At 32.7% G+C, this 27,548-nt stretch overlaps 1 protein-coding gene across 3 annotated transcripts in view; it reads left to right on the top strand.

Moving 5' to 3' along the window:
• USP15 (ubiquitin specific peptidase 15) overlaps window positions 1–27,548 on the top strand; it is a 117,743-nt gene that overhangs the window by 49,470 nt on the left and 40,725 nt on the right. For 2 of the 3 annotated variants that reach the window (XR_013338735.1, XM_077778808.1), the window contains exons 6-7: window positions 2,106–2,167; window positions 20,799–20,885. Coding sequence is in view for 2 of the 3 variants with exons in the window: in XM_077778808.1 (XP_077634934.1) it covers window positions 2,106–2,167; window positions 20,799–20,885 (149 nt within the window). In the remaining variant the exon portion in view is untranslated. The remainder of the gene's footprint in view (window positions 1–2,105; window positions 2,168–20,798; window positions 20,886–27,548) is intronic. The other variant, XM_077778809.1, reaches the window with a different exon arrangement.

The raw sequence follows: 27,548 nt of genomic DNA, 5'->3' as shown, positions 1-27,548 counted from the left end.
TATTTTAATAAGGAATTTAAATATCCTTAAGAACATTTGATCTTTTTGAAATGATGATGTTTCAAACAACATGCTTTAAATTTTCCAGATTTTGTAAACAGTTATTTTCTGACTGATGATAAGTGAACTAACATCATCCTGGACTTTTAAAAATTTTTACTGAAAAAAAAATTTTTTTTTACTGAAATTGAAAGTAAACTAAAATGTCAGAGAGTGAAACAAAGATACATAATTGAAGAGTTTGCCTCCCTAAATGGGTGGCCTTTATCTCTCTCCCTTAAAAGAGAGAGAGTGTGTGTGTTTATATGCACGTGTACATGCACACATTCAGCTTAATTAAATTTTGAAACCTTTCTTAAACAATTTTCATCTTGAAAGTTTTAACTATGAGGAAAACTTTATTCAGAAAATAACATATTTGAATAAAGGAGTGAATATTAACATTTCCGATGTCCTACATTTATATCTGATCGTAAAAACATGAAATGTAACTACACATACTATTAGGAATTAAAATGTTATGGTTCACTATAAATATTTATTTGATTCTTCAGTTTGAGGACCTTCCATTAAAAAGCAAACCATAAGCAAAGATAACTAAATGCATAATTTTGGAATTTTTTATAACTAAAGTCTTTCATTTTGATAACTAATTTAATTCTTCCAAGTGATTGTCACTTTTATATATATATGTATGTATATAGTATAAAATTTATATATATTTAAATTTGTAATGCTTTTCATTTCAAGGCATCTCTCTATATATGTGTAATTCATATGTAGATGTCTATATAGTTATAAGTTGCAGTAAAGAAAAACTTCAGGAGTTAAAAATTAACTTACTAAATTCAGTTTTATAAATCTATGAAAATATATGAGTATGTGATTATATCGGAGTGATATCAGAAAATTGAGGAGAATGATTAATTGTATATGGTAGGTAGGGAGAAAATATGCTCAGGGAGATATCAGGACAGTAGGCACAGAGTGCTCTAATTCTTTATATGCTACGTATACTTCTTACGTGCTCTTTGAATGTAGGAAATATTAATATTTGAAGATAGCATTTATATTATAATTAGCATACTCTCAACAACCTGGTTCCATTACTTTTTTTATTGATGTCTTATTGTCTGTTTTATGTGATCTGAAACAGGCTTACATTTTATATGATTAAGATCCAAATGCCAGCTTATAAATGGCCTGAAACATATAGTCCACAAAAGCATTTTACCAAGAATATGTAGAGTAGGTTACAAAATTGCAACTTTAAGAAAAAGAGTTGAAAGTGATTATGCAGTATGTATTCAAAATTTGTAATGCCTTGAATTTACTTCAAGACATGTTTGACATGTTTTCTATGTTACAGTTCTCTCATGGAAATCTGGTTATTAAGTTATTAACATTATCACATATTTCTTTTGCTAATTTAGTTATTTTTGCCTAGTATTTTTTTCTTTGCACAGACTCACCTGTAGCAAAATCTGGAAGAAAAGCTTTTTTATACTGGAAGATAAGAGGAAGGATTCTGGGATGTTTTAGAGTAAAGCATAGTTCTCCCTTGCCCTGTACTTCACATTTATTAGAGTTGATTTCTGTCTGCCTTAACCATGCAGCAATAAGGAACTTGAGTCTGAGTCTCACAAATGTGGCTCTATCATTTATACATTTAAAAAGTCTATAATTTATATAATGATAATGTAAATAAAGGTATTTTTAAGTCCCAAATAAATTATGAATGATCTGTAATTTGGAATTATCAGTGGGGCTGTTGTTCAGGATTTGCATAATAGCTAAGCTTATATATCCATATGTTTAATAACTGTGACCATTTATTGAGCATCTGGAGTTTTTTTGCATTGTACTTACTATATTACAGCCTACAAATAGAAAAGAAATAGAAAATATACTGTCTAAACTCAAGGAATTTATATGCTGTTGATAGTGCCCAGCTTTGGAATCAAAATACCTCTTCACCTTGTTTACTATGTCCTTTAAGTAATCCCAGAGTTACTTTAGTTTCTTAGTGTATTCACCTAATCTTCTAAAGCGATCTTAACTTCAGAGTTAAGGAAAAACACTCTTTTATTGTGTCATATTTACAGGTGTTAGTGATAGAACAGAAAAATGAAGATGGAACATGGCCAAGGGGTCCTTCTGCTCCTAAGTAAGTGCTCCCACTTTTTATGGCTGATTGCATGATTTTGAAGCCTTTGATTACAGATAACAAAATCCAGAATGATGGAAGATACCTAATTGTATATTGCAAGTATATATACCTACTTTATATTTAAATGTTTTATTCTCAGTATAGAAGGTAATCTAAATTTGCATTTAAACTAATATGCTATAATTAAAAAGCCTTCCAATTCAAATCTCTTTTAGAATAAGGTACAGTGTACATATGTTCTAAATATTGTTACATTGTCTGATACATCAGATCACTATTAAACATTTTGTTTAATATTTTTCAAGCTTTTTGTGATTTTTTTAAAGTATCTGTTAAAGAACGCTATCAAAATGAATCTGACATGAAAGTAATATTTTTATTTAAATGTTTTAGAATATAAAAGCACAAGTAAAGATAGAGGAGTATAATTGCTTTGAAGGTAAATGAAGGATGAAAGAATTAGAAAATCTTTTTTAACTTTGTTTTAACATGATAAGAACCCTTCATTTGAGGTCTACCCTCTTAACAAAATGTTTAAGTGCACAGTACAGTAATTGTTAACTGTAGGCACACTGCTGTATGGTAAATCTCTAGAATTTATTCATCTTATATAACTGAAACTTTATTCCTATTGCACAGTAATTTCCCATTTCTCCCTTCCCCCACCCTTGGCAACCATCTTCGTACTCTCTGTTTCTATGAGTATTTGACTAAGTTTACATAGCACATATAGGTGGAATCATGCAGTTTTTGACTTTCTGGGATTGGCTTATTTTATCTAACAGAATGTTCCCCAGGTTCCTCCATATCATGTATGACAGGATTTCCTTCCTTAACACAGTCTTACTTTCTTAAAAAAGTCTGGATAATATTTCATTGCAGTATATGCCACATTTTCTTTATCCATTCATCCATTAATGGGCATTTAGGTTGTTTTCCTAACTTAGCTATTGTGAATTGTACTGCAGTGAGCAGGGGAATGCAGATATCTTTTTGAGATGATTTCATTTCTTTTGGATATATACCCAGAAGTGAAATTTCTGGATCAGATGGTACTTCTATTTTTAATTGTTTGAGGAACCTTCATACTGTTTTCCATAGCAGCTATATCATTATACATTTCTACCAGCAGTATACCAGTGTTTCAATTTCTGTACATCCTGCAAGCACTTGTTATCATATGTTCTTTGGATAGTAACCATCCTAATAGGTATGAGGTGATACCTCATTGCGGTTTTGATTTGCATTTCCCCAACAATTACTGATGTTGAGCATCTGTACCTATTGATTGTTTGTATGCCTTCTTTTTGAGAAATGTTTATTCAAGTTCTAGGCCCACTTTTTAATCTGGTTATTTGGGTTTTTTTTTTTCTTTGCCATGAAACTGCAAGAATTCCTTGTATTTTTGGATATTATCCCCTTGGATATTATCCCCTTATTAGATATGTGTTTTAAAGATTTAAAAATTAGACCCGAATCTATAAAACCCTTAGAAGACATCTTAGGAGGAAAGCATCATGACATCTGTCCAGGCAGTGATTTCTTGAATATGACACCAAAGCATAAGCAACAAACGCAATAATAGAGAAGTGAGACTACATCAAACTAAAAAGTTTATGCACAGTAAGGGAAACAATAAACAGAGTGAAAACACAACATACAGAATGGGAGAAAATATAATGATTTTAGAATGATCAAATCTCGGGGCGCCTGGGTGGCTTAGTTGGTTAAGCGTCCGACTTTCGCTCAGGTCATGATCTCGCCGTTCGTGGGTTCGAGCCCCGCGTCGGGCTCTGTGCTGACTGCCAGCTCAGAGCCTGGAGCCTGTTTCAGAGTCTGTATCTCCCTCTCTCTCTGACCCTCCCCTGCTCACGCTGTCTCTCTCTCTCCTAGAAATAAATAAAAACATTTAAAAAAAAAAAAGAATGATCAAATCTACACTACATTATCGAAAACACTTGGTGCTAGTTGTATTTCAATTTTAGATTTTTCAAACCTTTGAAAAAGAATAAGGTACATATACCACCTATTATTTTAATATATCTGTAGAGTCCAAGGGGACTCTCTTAATCAAACACATTAATCTTAGCAAATATTCACACTAAGTAGGATAAAAGATTATAGTTTAATATCAGCATAGGTTAGGCTTCCCTCAAGTGAATTGTGAAACAATTTTTAAATTTTCAGAGCTTTTGAAATTTCACATTTTTTGATAAGTGATTGTAAAGTTATAGTTTGAAATCCTCAAAATAATGATTCTTAAATAATTTATTAAATGCTAACTTTTAAATAAAAAATAACCTTATACTTAATTATCATTAAAACTAAAATGCATCTTTAATGAGTGGCTCTCTATCCTTTTTATCTTGTGAAATTTTTTCATTTAAATTTTTTATGAGATGGTACCTAAGTATATTAATTACATTTTATATTACTCCCAGTTAGTAGGGTGTAATAGAAGGGTAGAACTTAGTGTAAGAAGATATTGAAAGCACATGGTAGAATATTGTAAATTTCTTAATTGATGGAGCTTAGAAGTTAAGAACGTTTTCTTTGTGAATATTTACTTTTAGTTTTTAGATCAAGATGAATATTGTTTTTTTTCTAGCTTATTGTTAGATTGATATGTAATTATTAACAGCTTTACATAATTTTTGAAATTTCAGAGTTGCTTGTGCCTTAAGTACCATGAGTTCTAAGAATTTAGAGATCTTTTCTACTTAAAATTATTGATTTTTGCTTGAAAGATAAAACTAATTATATGTTTTCTTTCATATCTGCTAGCACAGTACCATTTTTATTTACTTAAACAGCTGCAGTTCTTGCTTCTGTAAGAAAAACATAATTTCTTGTATATTATACTTAACAATATAGACATATAAGAATGTTGGTGAATGAAAGTACTATACTAGAAATGTGCTGAGTTAGTTAAGATTTCCATTCTTCATTAAGTCACCTATTCTTTTAATACGGAACCCAAATGTTAAAGCATGAAAACATTATTTATGTATTGTATATATATGTATTATATATATTATATATATAATGTATATATGTGTATAATATATATACACACATACTATATTATACGGTATCCATTATATAGTATAGTATATTATATAGTATCCATTTAGTATAAAATGTGCCTAATACCATGTAACACAATTGGCCATGGCCAATGTTACATCCAATGATAGTTTATTAGAATGCCAAAAATGTGTTTTTTGAAATTAGCATCAGTGTGTGAAAAAACTCTTAGAAAACTAAGGATAAAAAGAAATTCACGTAACTTCATAAGTCTGTGGCAGAGATTATGTTGAGAAATTTTGAACACAAATCAAGTAAGGTTTAAAGTTAAAGAAAAATTCACTGCTTGCATATGATACAATCATCTATGCAAAACCTAAAACCCATCAGCAGCCTATTAGAAATGAGAAAATTCAGCAAGATTCTATAAGATGAATTTATAAAAAGTAATGTGGTTTTTAAATCCAGCGGCCAGCAATCTTTTTAATAAAGAACTAGATATTTTAGCTTGTGAGCCATATGGTCTCTGACTCAACTATAACTCTGTCAGTATAGTTTGAAAGCAGCCATAGACATTAACGTCAACAAACAGTTGTGGCTGTGTTCTACTAAAACTTTATTTACAGAAAAATGTGGCAAACTGGAATTAGCGTGTGAACCATAGGCTCCTGACCCCTGCAATTTACCATTAGTATAAACTTCATTAGTAACCCAGTCAGAAAATAGTATAACAAAAATTAACCTAACTGGGAATGCGTAAAACCTTCATGGTAAATAAACTACTCACCTTATTAGAAGACAAAAAATTATCATTTACTATCTGCTTTAATCTGGTGATGCCTGTTTCTCAAAATCTAATCTGTCATTGACTCCTTATTAAAAATTCTATCCTGAGTTTTGTTTTGGTTTGGTTTGGTTTTTGAGAAACTTCACAAACTCATTCTAAAATTAACATGTCCAAGTAAAGGTCCAGGATTAGCTAAATCAGTTTTGACAAAGAAGAGGAAGGAAGCAATGAGCCTACTAGATAGTGAGAATTACTACAAAACTAAAATAATGAAAATGGTATGATGCTAGCAAAAGAAAGGCAGATACACTGGAATAAATTAATGAGCTAAAAATAAACCTCGTGTGTATATGAAAACTTGATAAATGGCACTAGGCAATGAGAAACAGGTTGTTTAAAGCAGGTAGGTGCTTAGATTTTATTAGGAAAACTAGTTATTTGGAGAAAACACAAGATCACTACCTTATGCATTATTTATAAAGACAGACTTCAGAAGGAATAAAGACTCAAATATGAAATGTAAAACTTTAAAGCTAATAAGAAATTTCAGAGAATATCTGTATTTTAGAGATCAGAGAACATGTGAAAATTAGTGTTTGATTACATCAAAATTAAATATTTCTGCTAAAGGAACCGTACGTGAAGTAAAAAGTCAGATGTCAGTTTTTTAATTTCTAAAGCCTACATGAGAATAATACCTATACTCTATAAAGAATTTCTATAAATTAACAGAAACAAAGCAAAAAACTTTTAAAAAAATAACTGAAAGATATGAATAGACAGTTTAAAGAAGGGCAGGCTCAAGTGCTGACAGGCAGATGAAGAGATACACAACTCATAATCAGAAAGATTAAAATAAAGCATGAAGTATGAACTAACAGCCATCAGAATGACAAATTTAAAAGACTGCTATACAGAGTGTTTGAAGGGTTGTGGGAGAAGTCTTATGTACTGCTGGTGGGAGAATACACTAGAACCGCCATTCTGTAAACCAGTCCATGTTTACCTAAGTCAGGAATTGTTGAGTCCCTCTGACCCAGTGCTCCAGAGAGTTTTTATGCAGGTGCCTGAAGATACCATCTTTGTAGCTGCATTGTTGGTGGTAGTGGGGATTTGGAAGCAGCCTAGCTAAAACGAATGATGTATGCTGTGGAATACCAGTGCAGCAGATGGAAGTAACAATGACGAGATCTTTAAAACTGGATAAGGTTTAGAATATACAGTTGAGAGAAAAGGAAAAACAAAATGAGATTTTAATTAAGTACCATTTACATAAATTTAGAACAAAACATAACATATTACATAAAATTATCATATTTAAGAACATAGAGAAAGCACCTAGTGTAGGGGAAAGTAAGACTACATGTTAGGGTGAAAAAAGATTGAGGAATTATCACTTCTTTTATTTATATGTGTGTAAGTAAAGTAAGGATGCACATTGTGTTTTCTGGACAAATGCCAGCTTTAAAAAGTGGAATTCTCTGTATTCATTGAAGTCACGTTATAAGCACAAGTAACTTAGACAAATTCAGCTCCAGCAGAGAGCCTGTAACCTTAGGCCCTCAAGCAGAAATTTCAAGATATTACTGTATGGGACATTCTGTTTTATATACTCAAAATTGCCATTATATCTGGCAGGAGACAATCCCTAGTCCTCAAGATGGTGCGAAGATGCTAGTAATAATAAACGTCACTAACCTGGGATTTTTCTAGTGCTCATATTACTTACCACATAACCAGTCCCTACATAGAGCATCAAAAGTTGAGAGAAAAACATTAGAAGTTGTAATATGAGGATAGAAGGAAGAATCTCCTGTTAACTTTGTTAAAACATGGTTTCCTAGGCCCCAGCCCCAGAATTTCTGATTTGGTAGAGCTGGGTGGAGCTCCTTAATTTAACATTGCTAGTAAGCTCATAGGTATTCTAATGCTCTAGGTCTAAGGATCTCACTCAGAAATTCTGTAGGTAATGTTTCTTAATATTTACTGTCTGGACCACCATAGGTGGCAGCTTCCAAGGTCCTCACCCTAGTGAGCAGAATAAATCTTTATGGTGGGCTCGGGAATCTGCATATTAGGTGCTGTATATAAACAAGAAAATACTATTATAGTAGGCATATGTTTGTTGAAAGAAAGCATGTTAGTATCTAATTGTCTGACTGTATTACGTGAGTGAAAACAGAGGAACTAAAGTGCTCCGAATGTCCTAAAATTGTCCTGGGCCCATTTTTATCAGTATTGAAACTGTATATTCTCTGTTGAAGCTAAATTTTTATGCTACTTGATTGAGAAGAAATGCTAAATACTAAGAAATATTAAGGTTAAAATATAATTTTGTTTAAAATCTATAGTCCTGTAGTTATAAAAATGCATATACCCTAAAATAACCCAAAATCCATGTTAGAAATCTAAACCTATCTAAAAAAATACTCAAGAGTTTTCCATCTGGATTTTTCTGCTAGATACTGGCATGTGTTTTGAAATTTTCAACTTAATATTTGTTATATATTTAAAATACTCAAGTGCTTAGTTTTTTCAGAATTTGCATTTCTCATCTAGTTTTTCTGATTTCTTAAAATCTCTCGAAAACACAATCTTTTCTAATAATTCCTTAGAGAAATTATAACATACAGTTTTCTGTTCTGTTGAATTTGACCATTTATTTTCCAAAATGTTGGCATCAGGTACATAGTGTAATTATTCAGTTGGAGATATATAGCTAGTTAAATCTTGTATTGCTAAAAAATTATTTTAATGTAGGATAATTGTAAAAGCGTAGAGGTTCCTAAAGAAAGGAGAAACCTGACCCACAGATGATCTCTTACTTTCCAGAGTCTGTTTCATGTTAACACTTTATTCCTTAGCCATAGCTTCTGAAGTATAACTTTATTAAATTTTGGCCAAATTATACAATTATTTTTTTAGATATAATTATTTCAATGAATGGTTGTGAGATTATTAATATTATAGAAATGAAAAGATGCACATTTTGCTGTTTTTCTAAAATAAAATTCTTGTGAGAGTAGCCCAAGAAACTGATTTACTGCAGACATTTTCATTAATTGCTCAAAAATATTGATAAAAGGCATGTGATTAAGTATCAGGTGAATAAAAGTTAAGGGTTATTGATAATTGTGAAAGGCAGTTTTCATGGGCTAAGAAAACATTCAGAGAAAGAACCCAAAATCAACCAGATAAGGCATGAAAGGCCAAAAATAATCAAATGGAAAACTAAGCTAGTAGTTCTCACTCATACATGGTCTCTTGGCCATCTGTGTTGTTCTGATTAACAGAATTCCAAATTGGTGACCAAAACACTAACTATAAACTTAATCTGGTGCCATCTTAGGTTTGTTTTTTTTTTTTTTTGTTTTTTTTTTTACAGCACTCTGTCCCTAAGTGCTCTGCTTGGCGAGAAGGAGCATTTTATAAATAAAACTATTGCCTACTACCTTTTGGCCCAAGATAAATAATAAAACATCTAGGGGACTCTGCAGTATTGTTTTTGTTTTTTTTTACACCATCTGTTTTAAATCTGTATTTGCTTAAATACATTAATAAAAACACTAACACATAATTCTTTAGAATTTTTAGAGCATGATTAAGCCCAATTTGCTTATATAATAGAACATTAACTGTATAAATGAATTCAGAAATGGTGCATAGACCTATTTGATTGAAAATTATTAAAATACATATTAGGAAACTCATACCACATAAACTATTGGTTTCATTTTAACAAATTGTACTGAGACTTTTTAAGTGTTTATACATGATATACTCTGTTTCGTTGAAATAGATTTGGTTATTGCAGTTTTGTTAGGATACTAAACAAGCTGTAGTTGTCATTCACAGAAAATGCACTCTCAAAGTTTCTATGAAAGTATACAAATTTGTTACCAATTATAACCTTGTTCAAACACAAAGTAGGGGGTTGAATGATTTGAGTTTGTGGGAGTTGATAGAATGGCTCATACGCCAGCTTTCAATTCTTTGCCCGTTCATTTATATTCACATAGTTTAAATTAATAATGTATCTTCTATTTAAAATGTAACCTCTAAGCCATAATTCTAGGGTAACATTCTAAAATCTACAATTTGTCATTTTCAAAGACATATGGAATTTTTTAAGTTTTCTTGCATACTTTACATCATTTTATTTTGTTTTTATTTTCTCTTTCAGAAAAAAAAATACAGTGACTTTTTCTGAGACTCTAAGTTGAGGTAATAGAACAACCAAGCAAAACTGCCTAGTATGCAATTAAAGATCAGGGACCAAAGCTTGGAGAGTAATAACTGCAGAGGCAGAGTTCTGTTCCTGGAAGTGAGAAATACACACATATATGAATTATCTAAATGTAAAGAACCATATACTGAATTTTAAAGGATGGCCCTAAGATATAAAACAAAAAGATCAAATAGAATAATCCTGAACATATAGGAAAACAGAATACATTATGTCCTAGAGAACATAGGGAAAGTGTTTCCCTAGGAAGATAGAAAATGGTCAGCATTGCTAAGTAATGTAGAGACTGATGGGGTGGAGAAGGGGACCAGGAGATTCCATGTATTTTTGACAAATGGAAACAGTATGTTGGGAATGAGAAATAGATTATAGGGAAAGAGGAATTGAATAGTCAGAAAATGGAACAGCTGGTATAGATTAAATCACTCATCATGAAATGTACTATTAACAAGATAAGAGTACAGGAGTTGGTTGGAAAGACGAGGTTCTGAAAGAAACTACTCTATGTATAAATCTTTATGTTATTTGAATATATGCATCCTTTCCTAGGTATTAGTCGCCTAAAGATAGGCATCGTAATAATGTTAGAATAAAGTTCCTGTGTCCTGCTGTTTATCAGTAAACTGCTTTTTTATGGTTACTTTAGATGTCCAAACTCCAGATTCTTTTTGGAAATACTTGTGCCTACACATAAGCACACTCCTCATAACTACTTTGTGGTTTCTCATTTTAGTAAAATACTCATTAAGACCTTTACTGTATATACACAGTCCTTTGAAATACTGTAAATGCACATGGATTAAATAAATATTTCCTTCATCTAAACACTGTACCAACTTTCTGTTCTGAAAAAATAATATATAATCTAGTACCTATACCGTGTCTCCAAATTTTGCCAAATAGAGCATGGTCACAGCCAAGTTCATGTTAACTAGTGTCCAGATTTTTTTTTAATTTTTAAAGTTTTATTTGTTTTGAGAGAGAGCATGAGTAGGGGAAGAGAGAGTATCCCAGGTAGGCTCCGCGCTGCCAGTGCAGAGCCTGACGCTGGGCTCAAACTCAGGAACCCTGGGATCATTACCTGAGCTTAAATTAAGAGTCTATCACTCACCTGACTGAGCTGCCTGCACGCCCCCTAGTGTTGAGATATCTAAAAGCCATGAATTGAAGTCAGAAAATTTAGTGTATTTCATGCATAAATGAATAGAAGTTTACATTTCTCATATAGAAGCTTAATATTCATAGGTACTCACAAAGAATTATTGGATATTTTCTTATTTTGTTCCCTGGTTTGTTCTAAAAAGGATTTGAGCAAATTACGATAACATATATAAGTCAAAGTTAACTATATGAATAGATACATAAATCACTCAAATGTAAAATAAACTTAGTCACAGTAAGGTGAAGCTAGAGGAGAAGTTAGCTGGCAGGAGCAGGTTTTGAAGCTTTTGAAGTTATCAAAATTAATCTGCAAACATATGGACTTGTTTTGGGTCCAATTCAAACAACCAGTTGGGGAGAAAAAATATGTTTGAGACAGCTGGGAAAAAAGTGAACAGGAACTATTTAATTTGGGACTGACACTGGTATCAAAAAAGATCTCTTATGGGTTAGGGATATATACTGTAATTTTTTGCTTGTTTTAAGTTTGTATTTAAATTCCAATTAGTTATCATACAATGTAATATTAGTTTCAGAAGTAGAATTTAGAGATTCATCACTTACATATAACAACCATTGCACGTCCCAACAAATGTCCTTTTTAATATCCATCATACTGCCTCCCTCTTCTCCAGCAACCCTCAATTTGTTCTCTGTAGTAAAGAGCCTGTTTTATGGTTTACCTGTCTCTTTTTCCCTTTATGTTCATCTGTTTTGTTTCTTAAATTTCACATGAGTGACATTATATGGCATTTGTCTTTCTCTGACTTCATTTAGCATAACACACTCTAGCTCCATCCATATTGTTGGAAATGACCAGCTTTCATTCTTCTTTACTGCTAAGTAATACTCCATTATATATATACAGGTGAAATTATAAATATCTGGAACCAGCAAAAACATGGGGGAAGGGAGGTTGAGAGGATCTAAATAAAAGTAACAGAATGTTAATTTTTGAATCTGAGTATTTGATACTGGGCACATGAGGACTTGTGTATATTTGGAGATTTCTATAATAAGTTGAAAAAATTTCGAGTTGCAATTTTGGCACTGGGTTTCAAAATGACTAAAGAAAAGTTACTGTAATTTTATTTTTAAGTGGAATGTTATATGTTGTAAGTACCATTGATAGCAGTCAAACTAAGGAACAAAAGTAAAGTTATGAGAACCAATTTGTACATAAATTCCCTTAAACTTTCTTTCATTTATCTTTAAATATCTAATACCCTGCCTGGGGTAGGAGAGGCACACAGCAAATGTTTGTTGAACTGAAGTAATCTGTATCTCACAACAGATTTAATTTTTAGAGAGATTTAAACTTTTCTTTTTCTTCACGAACTTATCTTTAGAAATGGGGAGGGACGCCTGGGTGGCTCAGTTGGTTGAGCAGCCGACTTCGGCTCATGGTTCATGAGTTTGAGCCCCACATCCAGCTCTGTGCTGACAGCTCAGAAACTGGAGCCTGCTTTGGATTCTGTGTCTCCCTCTCTCTCTCTGCCCTTCCTCTTCTCACACTCTCTCTCTCAAAAATAAATAAGCTTTAAAAAAGAAATTAAAATAAATGGGGAAAGTTTAAGGTTGGTCTTGTTTTTCTTAATTTTTGTTTTGTAATGTTGGATTTTATAACATTGGGTTATTTTATGTCAGATTTGAAAATAAGTATAAAAATCTTTATTTTGCAATGTTAGCGTTCACACTTAACATCTCCATATTTTGATTGCTCAATATGGTATTAGGTTTTCATGTAATTTAATTATTCAATTAATTTATCAAGAATATTCAGATAATTGGGATGCCTGGGTGGCTCAGTCGGTTCAGCGTCCAACTTTGGCTCAAGTCATGATCTCACGGCTCATGAGTTCGAGCCCTGCATCGGGCTCTGTGCTGACAGCTCAGAGTATGGAGCCTGCTTCAGATTCTGTGTCTCCCTCTGTCTCTGACCCTCCCCTGCTCACACTGTCTCTCTCTCAGAAAAAAAAAAAAAAGAATATTCAGATAATTTGTCAGGTTGTATTTTTCTATTGAAGGAAGAAGTTCAACTCAGCCTTGAATTACATGCTTTTAGTTGAAACTCCAGTTAGGAGTAGGGCAGTTCACATACTACATTTGTCGGGCGTGAAGTTTGAATTTCTGTCTTCCTGAAATAATTTTAGTTAAATTGATGTTTTACTGTTTTCTTTCTTGTTTAAGACTTGGACTCCTACCTTATATTATACCTAGCCCAAACAAGCCAGAGTCAGTTTAACACTAGATTACTGGCTTAGTATCTTATCTATGTGTTATCTTCTAAGCACTTTTTTTTTTCCTCTCTGCTCTCCCTTAAACAGGCACTGAAGTAGGGTTGTTGAGGAATGGTGTAATTTCCAAATTACTTCAAAGAAATAGAGCTCGGGCTCAGGTTATAATCTACAGACTGACTAGCAAACCCCTATATTAACTCCACAAATATTAGCTAGATTGGGCTTTGTATTATTTAGGTCAGAAGTTGGAATCGGAATAAATAAGTGATCTGTTAAGATTTGTCAGTAATGTCTGTTACAACATTTTAAAAGTGTTGATATACTTCAGGTTTACCTGTGGACCACATCCATCCTTCTCTTTCTGATCATTATGCTTTTTAATGGCAATCTCTCTATCAGTGCTATTTATCCCAATGCTTCCTGGACCTTGCTCTTTCTTTCACTATCTCTTCCCTTCTACATTTGATTATATGCCTACCATACTGCCACACATAGAGTAGACACTCAGCTAACAGTAGTTCATTCTTATTTTTGAATTTATTTATTTAAATTCAAGCTAGTTAGGTGTGCCTGGGTAGCTGAGTCGGTTAAGCGTCCGACTTTGTCTCAGGTCATGATCTCATGGTTGAGGAGTTTGAGCCCCACGTCAGGCTCTGTGCTGACAGCTAAGAGCTTGGAGCCTGCTTCAAATTCTGTGTCTCCCTCTCTCTCTGCCACTCCCCTACTCGTACTGTCTCTCAAAAATAAATAAACATTTAAAAAAATTTATTTAATTCAAGGTAGCATTCAGCGTAGTATTGGTTTTAGGAGTAGAAGTGCTCACCCCAACAAGTGCTTTCCTTAATACCCATCACCCGTTTAGCCCATCCCTGCACCCAATACCCCTCTAGCAAACCTCAGTTTGTTCTCTGTATTTAAGAGTCTCTTATGGTTTGCCTCCCTCTCTGTTTTTATCTTATTTTTCCCTCCCTTCCTCATAAGTTCATCTGTTTTGTTACTTAAAGTCCACATATGTGTGAAATCATGATATTTCTCTCTCTCTCTCTCTGACTGACTTATTTCACTTAGCATAATATACTATTTCTATTCATGTTGTTGTAAATGGCAAGATTTCATTCTTTTTGATCGATATATGTGTATGTATGTATCTATGTATATATGTCTACATATATACACACACACCACATCTTTATACATTCCTCAGTCAATAAACATTTGGGCTCTTTCCATAATTTGGCTATTGTTGATAGCACTGCTATAAACATTGTGGTGCTTGTGCCCTTTCTAATCATCATTTTTGTATCCTTTGGATAAATACCTAGTAATGCAATTGCTGGGTTGTAGGGTAGCTCTATTTTTAATTTTTTGAGGAATCTCCATAATGTTTTCCAGAGTGGCTGCACCAGTTGCTGTCCCACCAACAGTGCAAAAGGGTTCCCCTTTCTCTGCTTCCTCACCAACATCTGTTGTTTCTTGAGTTGTTCATTTTAGCCATTCTAACAGGTGTAAGGTGGTATCTCATTGTGATTTTGGTTTGTATTTCCCTAATGATATGTGATATTGAGCATCTTTTCAAGTGTCTGTTAGCCACCTGGATGTCTTCCTTGGAAAAGTGTCAGTTCATGTCTTTTGCCTACTTCTGCACTGGATTAATCGTTTTGGGTGTGTTGAGTTTAATAAGTTCTTTTAGATTTTGTATACTGACTCTTTATCTCATATGTTATTTGCAAATACCTTCTCCCATTCTGTCAGTTATTTTTTAGTTGTGTTGTCTCCTTTGCTGTGCAGAAGCTTTTTATCTTGGTGATGTCCTAAGAGTTCATTTTTGCTTTTATTTCACTTGCCTCTGGAGACATGTGTAGTAAGAAGTAACAGTAGTTCATTCTTTTCCTTCTTTTCCAGTGTCATCTTACCCCCCCACCCCAGCCTATAAATATAAATCTCTCCTGTCTTTAAAAACAAAAACAGAAACAAAAACCCCATAAATTTACTCCAAATACCATTCTTAAGTTGTTTTTTTCCCCCTTTGACAGTCAACTTTTTTTTTTAATGTTTTATTTATTTCTGAGAGAGAGAGACAGCGTGAGCAGGGGAGGGTCAGTGAGAAAGGGAGACACAGAAACTGAAACAAGGCTCCAGGCTGTGAACTGGCTGTCAGCACAGAGCCCGACTCAAGGCTCAAACCCACAAGCCATGAGATCATGACCTGAATTGAAGTCGGACGTTTAACCCACTGAGCCACTCAGGCACCCCGACAGTCAACTTTTAAAAGGTAGTACTTATGGGGTGCCTGGGTGGCTCAGTCAGTTAAATGTCTGACTTCGGCTCGAGTCACAATCTTGTGGTCTGTGAGTTCAAGCCCCACATCAGGCTCTGTGCTAACAGCTCAGAGCCTGGAGCCTACTTCTAATTCTCTGTCTCCTTTCTTTGCCCCTCCCCTGCTCATGCGCTCTCTCGCTCTCTCTCTCTCTCTCTCTCAAAAATAAGTAAGCATTAAAAACACATTTTTTAAAAAAGGTGGTACTTATTATTTCTACCACTCATTCAAGATTTAATGAAGTTCTCATTTGACTTTTTCTTATTTTGTTCCATTTTATTTGACCTTTCTGTAATGCTTCTTTTTGTTATCTATCTCCGAAAGAACTTCTCTTAATATGAGTCTATGATTCAAGAATATTTTCACTTCTCTAACCAATTCTCTGGCTGGCTAGTGCTTTTCTTTTCCCCACTGCCATGTTTGCTTATGTGGGGTGTGAACTGCATAGTTTTTAGGTATCCTCCACATTGTAATCTATGTGAAAGGACCTCCTTAGCACTGTGCAATGTAAAACTTCATTGTATGCAACACCTCTGCTCACAACTTCAGTGCATTGATATTTCACAAATTTCCATCTGATGACCTCCCCTTTCATACTATAGATTCTCAAGATTAGTGGATAGACTCGGGGCGCCTGGGTGGCTTAGTCGGTTGGGCGTCCGACTTTCACTTAGGTCATGATCTCGCGGTTCATGGGTTTGAGCCCCGTGTCGGGCTCTGTGCTGACTGCCAGCTCAGAGCCTGGAGCCCATTTCAAAGTCTGTATCTCCCCCTCTCTCTGACCCTCCCCTGCTCACGCTGTCTCTCTCTCTCTCCTAGAAATAAATAAAAAAATTAAAAAAATTATTAAAAAAAAAAAAGATTAGTGGATAGACTCTACACTATTTTTGTCCCTCAGATCAAACTGACACAAACATGCCATTCTGTATATCTAGCCTAGAACTCTTTTCAGAATTGCAAACTTTTTCTAAATGTGATATAGGATTTGCCATATGAGATTCACCTAAAATCTTTTTTACCCCACCTTCTCCCATTCCCTCAATCTATATCCATGTCCTGTATTCCCTATTTCAGGTACCATCTCAGAGTCATCTTGAGTTCCTCCTTCAACTTCATTCTTTTCATCTAATTAGTATACTAAACTATTATATCTTGACATAAATGATATTTTTATGAAAAAAACTTTCAAAACAAAAAATATGTACTGAGAAGAGTGGGAATTGTTTTTATGTTTTTGCAAATTTCTTTAATATCTTACTGAATAGAAGACAGCTAAATTCTTATGTTATGTGCTTCTGCATTCAGTTTATTGTGATACATTGTTTGGGATCAAGTACATAAAGAAAACTGAGCCTCACACAGATAGGTAGAACAGAGGGAAGTATTTTCAGATAATTGATACCATATAAAAACTCAACAAGTGGTGGTTTAATAATGAAAGTTTAATCAAAGTGTGGAATCTGAAACCATAAAATGAACTTTTTATACTGTCATTTAAAAATTTGCCATGTGTAGGGGCATCTGGGTGGCTCCTTCGGTTAACCATCTGACTCTTGACTTTGGCTCAGGTCATGATGTCACGGTTCATGAGATCAAGCCCTGCATCTGGCTCTGTGCTGACTTTGCAGAGCCTGCTTGGGATTCTGTCTCTCTCTCTCTGCCCCTCCCCCGGTCATGCTCTCAATCTCTCTCTCTCTTTCCCTTTCTCTCTCTCTCTCTCTCTCTTTCTCTCTCTCTCTCTCAAAATAAATACAAAACTTAAAAAAAAAATCTGTCAGTGTAACTTGATGTCATTGGAAAATACTGATTGAGTTATGCAGATATTCCAAATAATGACATATTTCGTTTAATAGTATTTTTAAATGAAATTTGTTAAAACGTTACCAATCTTACAAGAAAAGTCTTTAAGTAGTGGGAAGCTATCAAGCCTCACCATGGCAGAGTCAAGTTTTCCAAAATTCTTTTCTTTAATCACTTGAATATTATTGTTGGGAACAAATACTTTGTTTTCCTTGAAGTTACAGGCTCCCTTGTACCTTCTACCACCTAGCCTTTTGTGTGAAAGAATGTTGCCATGAAAAGAATGACTAGTTCTGCTTGAAATTCAAATAATTATGCAAGTCTTTTTCCTCATGGCAACCATGTTACTTCAGTATAGAACCCATGTGCTTGATGCAGACTACCCAGTTTGTCACATAATATTAAAAAGAAGTGTATTTAAGAGTCAAGATTTAATAGAATCAATATTTTCTATTTTTTCAACATGGATATTCTGAAGCGCAAATGACTGTTTCCAAGGAGGCACTGAAGAATACGACTAGTGTATAATTTGGTGCTGCTGCTTTAACTCGTGCTAAGATGTCAGCAGTTTTACCACCGTTGTTTTTGCACTATCATTGCAAATATCCACCCGGTGAAAAAGGTCAAATAACACTTAAATAACACCTTCATGCTATTATGAAAATAGTTTTGACCTCATTGATGGACACCCTGAAAGAATCATGAGACCCTCTAAGGGTCCATTGAGATCCACTTCCTAAACATCCAAGGCATATTGCCCTTGCCCCATCCTTTATTAATTTTATTAATCACTTCTGGTCTCCTAGATAATCTCTCAATCTTCTTTCTTTTTTTTAAGAATTGCATTTCTAGAATACAAATCTGATTGTGTAGATACATACCCTTTCAAACTTTCAACGTGCCTGGCATAGTGAAATAAAATTAATAAATTCCTTCATAGAACATAAAAGTCCTTTATTATCATGCCTACTTATAAACTTCTGTTTCTGTCACTATTCTTTAAGCCAGATTGAATTTATTGATACTTCCCTAAACACATCATAGTTTCTACAGTTCCATACATTTGCATGTGCTGTTCTTTCTACCTGGAATCTTCTCACTTCCAGTTTCTACCTTTCCCTCCAACTCTGTACATCATTTTAAATCATCTCATGTTACTACCCACAAAATTTTACATTTTGTTACAATTTTAAAATTTGTTATAGGACTTGCACTATGTTACAGTTACTTTGCTACAGTATCCTTTGTTACAGTATCCTTTTCTCCCGTTAGATTGTGAGCTGTTTGAGGTGAAGAACTATGTCTGTCCTTGTATTCCTAGTATTTAACAAGGGCAGGGCATATAGTAGTCACTTAATAAATGTTTTGAGTGTTTCACTGAACTTCATAGAAACTTCTAATATTATCCTTAGATAAAATGGCTAATGAATAATAAAAAAGGGCAGAGATGGGCAGAAAAATATATATATGTGCCTCAACTACTTTATTGGATAAAGTAATGAATTCTTTTACTTATAGTAAAATTTATGGTAAAATTTAAGAGAACATTTTAGTTTATTTCTGAAAAATTGAAATGAATTAAATTTTAGTGAAATGGATTACATTTTGAAAAGTTAACTTCCTTAATTCATTATAACTCAATCTCTAATAAACTTGGGGGTTTTTTAATTAGCTAATTTAGCTTTCTTAACATGAAAGCAAAAATACCAGGATACTTCCCTATTTCTATTTAAAAACTATTACCTTAAATTATTAAATAACCTTTTAAATGTGTTCTCTCTGTTATTTTATATTAAAACTTGGTTGATTGTGTTTTATGTTTTGAACTTAGCACTGTAAAATAATATCTTCCAAGATCTTCTGTCAGAAAGGCTTCTAAATAGAGGTCTCACTTAATGTAATCTACCTATATATAACCTGTATCAACAAAAAGAAGCACCTTTAAAGTAAAAAAAAAAAAAAAAAAATCTTAACCAAGATTTCATAATATATAAAACTTCAAAAGACAAATAAAATTTTTATGTGTAAGAAATTTTTTTGCCCACAATTTATTCTCCAAAATACATTGCAAGTATATAGATTAGGTAAAATCCAAATCACCTAAAATTTATAGACTTCAAGCAGATTCTGTAGCTATACTTTGCTGCCCATTGACCATTTCATGGTTCATTAGCGCCTAATAATTTTTTTAAACTACTCACTCTGGACCTCACGAATTTAGAATTTATGATGAATGAGATACTAGACTGAAAAAGTTAGCTTTTTACAGCTCATAGACTAGATGCTGCCTTGTAAATTAAAATTACTAACAAGATTACAAGGGAAATTAAATCTTTAAGAGACCTTTATTTTAAAATAATCATTCCTATGTAATGGATTTGTGATTATAAATCATGCCTTTAAAGCATATCGGTTGATTAAAAGACATTAGTAATTGAGATTTCTCTGGAAAGATTCTGAATTAGTGAGGTGGGTAATATATAGTCAGATATATGTCTTTTCAGTTTTTGCAGAGAACTTTGGCCAAAAATTACTTCTAGGATTATGTTTTGAATTATTTTATGCAATTCTTTCCCTTTTGCTTTACATGTTAAAGAACTGGTAAATCCTCAGATCTCTGGTTCAGTGTGTATAATTAGAATGCCATGGTACCCACTGGGGCACAAATCGGATTGCTGTTACGTGCTTCCTTAAAAATTTGACATTTTAATTCCACCCATTTAACAAAATTATTGATTGTAAAATATTTAAAATGGTTACCTGAACTCAGAAATGGATGTATTGAGTCAGTAGATATATAGGAATAATAAATATCAAGTTGTATATTTAATCTGATAAATTTCTTTTGAAAATAGTTCCCTTTTGTATTTTTTATATGAAAGAATACATAGGAAATAGAAAAAACAAAGGAATATATAGTGATTTTGCTCATGAATCTGTTTTCCAGCATTCATTTACTACATACATTGTCATCTGTCTTTTCTTTATTTCATAATTAATTTCAAAATTCAGCATTTTTTATCTAATTTAACATTTTCATATTTTTAAAGGTCCCCAGGTGCATCCAATTTTTCAGCTTTACCAAAGATCTCTCCTTCATCTCTATCAAATAATTATAACAACATCAACAACAGAAAGTAAGCACTGAATCTTAAAAACTCTTTGTTTAATTGATCGCCCTATTGTGGTTGCAAAAAATCTCTTGTATCTAAAATTTAGGATGAAGTCTTAATGCATTAAAAATGATTTTTTTTTTAAAATTACGGATCAGTTCTTCGAGGAGTAACTTTACAAGAAAGCACAGTTATAAACTTCTTTAATATATACACTACAGTAAATTCTCTAAAAGAGAAATAAAGGTACTTTCAGAATTCTATAGTTTAAACACGAATTATTGAAAATTTATACAGAAGTCTATTAGAACTTGATTTTTTAGGAAGAGTGTAAATTTCAGATGTCATTTTAGAACTCGATACATAATGACCTACAATATGTAGTATTTTTTAAAAGTGTGTATCAGTGATTCTCATCTAGAAAACATACACAGATTTTCATGTTCATCAAAAGGCAATCACTTTTTCTTTAAAAAGTGTAGGGAAACAATTTCTTTGCCCCATCATGAATTATATTCATAATCTTGCAATTTACAAGAGTTACATGGAAGTGTGTGCTATATGGACATAAAAGGTTAAAAATCCCTTAGCTTCACTGTAACATCTGAAATGAGTATATTACCTTGAAAATTGGCTTGGTTTCTATTTTATATAAAAGGATAAAAAGAAAATGTTTATTATTAGTTCAGTCAAGCTATTGGAAAACCTTTAATCTAGAGAATTTTATCCTTGTTTTATTTTTTGAATATATACATTATGTTGTGGTTTACTTTTTTAGATTGACTGTATTTATGTAGTTAAATATTTGCACTGTTTGACCAGTTCATAAGTGGCATCTGATAAAAAGACTAAGGCTATTTGTGAAACAATTTTTAAAAGAACATCATTAATTGAATTTCTAGGTTAAATTCATTTGACCTTAAAATTCGTATTTAGGTTGGGGAGAGGGCTTGACAAAATGATTTTAATGTATAGATTATAAATATGTAAGAAGAGCCAAAATAATTTGGGAAAGGAAAATGAGAAATGATCAATCCTACTAAATTATCACAACCTGTTATAAAGATAGAAGATTTCAGACAGCATAGTAGTGACTCGAGAATAACATCTACAGATCAATGAAATAGAAAAGACAGTCCAGAAACAGCCCTTTTTTATACATAAAAGAATTTAATGTGATCAGAAAACATTGTGGACTAATGGGGAATGGGCGGATTATCCGGGAAATGTTGTTTGGAAATGTGGATCACTATTGAGAATTTCTCTGTAAAACTGTATATTAAATTAACTTAAATTGTTAGACATATAAAACATAAATGGCAAATAAATGGAAAAATTACTTGCTACAAATGACAAAGGGTAAATAAATATTCTTAGTATATCAAAGCCATAAAGATCAGTGAGAAATTTTTCAAGACAGGTAGAAAAATGGGCAAATGATGCAGCTGGCAAAAAAAGCAAAACAATTAAAATATATAAACATTTAGGGGCACCTGGGTGGCTCAGTTGCTTAATTAAGCAAATGGCATCGGGTCAACTCATGATCTCACTGCTTGTGAATTTGAGCCCCACATTGGATTCTGTGGTGACAGCTCGGAGCCTGGAGCTAGCTTCATATTCTGTGCCTCTCTATGCCCATCCCTTGCTCACGTGCACGCAGGTGCGCTCTCTCTCTTTCAAAAATAAACATGAAATAAAATAAAATATATAAATATTTAAATACTCAAATTCACGACTAACTGGAAATGTACAAATTAAAACCGTAAAAACTCCATCCACTTCTTTCCACCTCAGTCTCACTGGGAAAAATTAAGTAATGATATTCTTGCAAGGAGTGGTTGGAGTATTAGTCCAGTTTTTCTAGAAAAAACTTTGCCACGTGTATCAAGATTTAAAACATTCATCCCCTTATTTTAGTAATTTATAAAAACATGTACCATAGTGTAATAACATTACATTGTATTGTAATAGTGACATATCAAAGACTGTGTATACATAATCAAAATTGCAGTGTAGTATGTACTTTTCTATTTAAAAATGTATGTCCACAGGCAAAATAGCGAAAGGAAATACCCTCATAATCTGGTTTGTATTTTATATGGTATCTTTTAATTAAATCCATCAAAGTAATTTTTTCATAGGAGATAAAATACTTTCTGTATTTCTACCAATTGGTGATGCTCGCACATTTTGTAAAAGAAGTCAGTTCTTACACATGTATTTATACGTATTCTTTGGAGAGACTTTTAACATTGTATGTAGACTGTATTGAGCATAGACTGTATTTTGACCTTCTGACTGGAATCATCTTAGTATGTGGTCTGGTGTGTTTCTGTTTTTTGTCTTATTTCCCTCCTATACTAAAAATAATGATGGTACAATTGGATCTTAAAACCTCTGACTGCAAAAGATTCTGAGAGGAACTGGAGTATTTTCTTAGGTCTAAAATTGATCAATGATTCTCCTCCCATGACTAGATTATATTTTTAGCTATTTATAGTTGTTTATTTTAGGTACTAAATAGTCCTTTATATTAGGAAATTTTTATAGCAAATAGCTAATGAGGTACCACCAGGCTTAAAAGTAAAGCTTACTTTTCCTAGTAAGGAACAAAATATAAACATTTATAAAATGGAAAAAATATTTTACATTAATTTGAATTAATAGTTTAATTATTTTGAATTTGAATTAATATTTGAATTTGAATTAATATCATAATTATCTAAATTATTTCACATAAAATTTCTTTCCATTTAACTTGTAGAAATAAGTAGCCGCTTAAGGCTTCATATGGAAATAGCATGGTTTCTGTAATTAAAAGTATGTAAAGTGGCTAATGGCCTTTTTAGATAAAGTGCATTTTTGAAACTTCAAGTATGTGGAGATATTCTACAAGTACAAAGTATGTATTAAAATCAGTAGTTATGACTTAGAAATTTATATAAAACTATCTACAATTTCAAGATTTGAATTAAACTGATACATTACTAAGATAAAAATTTTCGCTACCAGAAATAAGGATATTGGTCTTAAAGATAGTAACAAAGTATACTTGAAGTTATTTCATATAAATTTAATAAAACTTTTATTAAAGACTAGTATTATGAGGAATCAGTTGTTTACTTTGGTGTCATAATTTTACCTGATCATACATACAGTATTTGGTTTTGCCTCAGTTATAATTTAAGTACATTTTTAATATGCACCAATTTCTTTCTCTTTCTGTTCACTGCTTTTTTCTGTCTGGCTGCATTTGCTTTGATGGAATACTGCCTTTAAAAAATCTTTTTAATGTATGTATTGTCTCAACTTTTGGCATTCCACATCAGAGCAGATTTCTATTTTTATGTTAATTCATTTAAAGCTCTTTTATTTGAAATGGAAATGATTCCCTGTAAGAGATTAAACTGTGAAAAAGAACTTGATTTTGGAGGCTGCCAGCGCTAGCCAGCCATATGGCTCTTTACAAGTTACTTGCAGAAAGCATCATTCATTAACTGCAAAATAGGTATAATTGTAGTTATGAGGATTAAATTATAGATTTATAATGCTCATAATGCCAAGTGTAAGTGCTAATTGAAAAGTCAGTCTTAAATTTGTATAGACAAATAGAGCTCAGTTTTACCAAAAAATAAGTTACTTTTTTCAATCTATCTTAATTTAGGGTGATAGGTTTATAATACAGAATTTATCTAGTGTAGTAAGTACTAAAGTTCCCATTAAGATTACAGGCATATTTATTTTTGCAAAATAGCATAGCCTTAGAGGATAAGGACTAGCTTATAATCTCTAGGAAAAAAATAGTCATGAAAGATAACAGAGGCTATCTTTAGGCCTAGGTTTCCAGTACTTTATTGAAGTGTTTAAGAACTGCTAGTTTTTGTATTTTTCATGACTTTAATATTTGATTTAGAAAGCACATAACATGTGGATTATAAGTGGCCAATCAATATAGTATTAACGTATTTTAAATTTATCATTTTTCAGTGTTGTCATTGAGCATCTAGACTGTTTCAGTCTTTGGGCAAAACTTATCCTTGTCACTTAGACTAAAATGTAGATAATCCTTTAAGGATTTGAATTTTAAAAGACAAAACAAAAGGGGCACCTGGGTGGCTCAATAGGTTAAGCTTCCAACTTCACCTCAGGTCCTGATCCCACAGTTTGGGAGTTCAGGCCCCACATCAGGCTCTGTGCTGACAGCTCAGAACGTGGAGCCTGCTTCAGATTCTTGTCTCCCTCTCGCTTTGCCCCTCTCCCTCTTACATTCTGGCGCGCGCGCACTCTCTCTCTCTCTCTCTCTCCCTCTCTCCCTCGCTTGCTCTCAAAAGTAAATAAACATTAAAAAAAATTTTTTAAGACAAAATCAAAAAAATTTCTTTGCATGTAAGTTTTCTGTTCATTTCTCAGTAAATAAAAACCCCTATCCCAGCAAAGCTCATCCTGTTGCCACTACGAAGAGGAGAGCTTCCAGCATCCATTGAGGTTACTTGTGGGCAGAGACAGATATCTCAATAAATACTTAAGGAATAAGCATGTAAATGTGTTTTTAGTCTTTTCATATTTGTGTGTGTGTGTGTGTGTGTGTGTGTGTGTGTGTGTAGGCATGAGCATGCATTTGAGCATACTTTCCCTATATACTCTGCTAAATTCTATTGTAATTTTATATCTGGAATATGTAGAGTGTATAGAAAATGTAGGCCTTTCCTTTTTGTCTGTAGAGACCTTGATTTTTAGCACTACTTATAGGACTAAAAAACAAAACAAAACAGGGTTTAGCTTTTTGTTACATGTCCTCGAAGTTAGATTTGATAATCCAATCACCAGTCACTCGCACTTTGCTAATAGGTGTCTTGTACTTTATTACTGGGAATATAAAATATGAATCATAAGGCTAGTGATTGTACAGAACCAAAAGATGCTTGAATTCTATTTTTGTTTTATACTTTTTTTAGCTTAACACAAGTAAATATAGTTAAAAGTCTAGAAATTCTGAATTTGAATTAATCAAGGTTGCATTTCTTTTGGCCCTCCTTTTTTTTTTATATATATCTCAGGATGTATTTCTTTTTTGAGTCTAGAAGTTGGTCTTTTTATTTGTGGTGAAAGGATATCTTCTTAAAAATGCAAAAATATTAGTAGGTTTGTTTAGTTTTTGATTGAGGTAGTTTTGTTTAACCTGTTTAGCTTGTTGGGGCGTATGAGTGTATGTGTGTGTCTGTCTGCCTACCTTTACTAAAGGCATTGTTAGAACAGGTAGTAGTAGTACAATTCACTTAAAGTGTTACACTAGTAGAGTGAAAGTAGAGAAGGTACAATAGAAAGCATTTGAAATCTTAAGTAAAAATTATTTTTAAGAAAGACTACCAGGAGGGGCACCTGGGTGGCTCAGTCAGTTAAGTGTCCAACTTCGGCTCAGGTCATGATCTCTCAGATGATGAGTTCAAGCCCCGCGTAAGGCTTTCTGCTGACAGCTCAAAGCCTGGAGCCTGTTTCATATTCTGTGTCTCCCTCTTTCTCTACCCCTCCCCAACTCATACTCTGTCTCTGTCTCCTTCAAAAATAAATAAATGTTAAAAAAAATAATAAAATAAAAAGAATACCAGGAATAAACTGTAGCCAGTTAAGATTGTCAGAGTTACTGATTCATCATGTTTATTTGTAACACTGTATTCTTTTATTTGAATCATCATTTGCTTTTATCAATGACCTTGATTCTCATTCAGGTTGTTCTAATAAACAACAAAAAAAAAAATTGATGGTTGAAAGTATGCTTTTGAATTATATCTAAAGTGTCCATTGTAAATATTTATAAGATAACCTATTAAAAATTAAGGGAGAATTCATCCTTTTCCACAAAATTATTTTTTATTACATGTAAATAGAAAAAGGACAAATTAATTTACTGATTGACTTTTTTTTAGTTCTTTCTAAAATTACCCTGGTTCTCTAACATTGAAGATTGTATGGCTTTTTTTAAGATTAATATTTATTCTACTGATAGTCCCAGTTATATTGGTTATATTAATCTAGTTAAATAAACGACATCATTCTAACAAACCAGAAGAAAGAAAAGGCAAATAATACTGGAATGTACTTGCTTAGAATCATTTCATTTTGCAGCCCTAATCAGCCCAGGCTTTTTTCTGCATTTGAATACTAGATTTTGCTGGTGGTCTAGCATAGAAACTATAAATAGAATCTTCAGTGAATCAGACCAGTGATGTCACAGAGGCCTTGGAAATCTCTTCTCTCACCTGTAACTAAAGCACAACTCCTCCTATTTCTACTGTTATCATTCTATTACAGTAGCAGGATGTAAAAGAGACATAAATGAGATGATTTATTGCTGTGGGTGGTGTTTAAAATCTGAATGTTTTAAATTTGATGGAGCAATGAAGAATGGAGCAAGCTGTGGAGCTGCTCCAGCTAATCAAGGGTAGAAAGATATAACAGTGGTTTGTATTGGTTGGTGTGGCATAGTATGCAGTGATTTTGTTTATTGACTGTATCTTGATTAGAGGGGTTCTTTTGATTCAGGTTCATATCTTTAAAAGTACCTGAGTTAATTTTTCTTAATTAAAAAAATTTAATGACCATCTATCTCAAATAAGTTTAAAGTACTCTGTTAATGTAACTATATTGTAACAAGCAGCTACATTATGAAAAATATTCTTTGTTTTCTTC

The sequence above is a fragment of the Crocuta crocuta genome, unplaced genomic scaffold (assembly GCF_008692635.1).
Source record: "Crocuta crocuta isolate KB4526 unplaced genomic scaffold, BGI_CrCroc_1.0 scaffold791, whole genome shotgun sequence".
Taxonomy (NCBI): Eukaryota; Metazoa; Chordata; class Mammalia; order Carnivora; family Hyaenidae; genus Crocuta; species Crocuta crocuta.
Note: the sequence above shows the minus strand (reverse complement) of the source record. Positions and strands in the feature narration are given on the sequence as shown.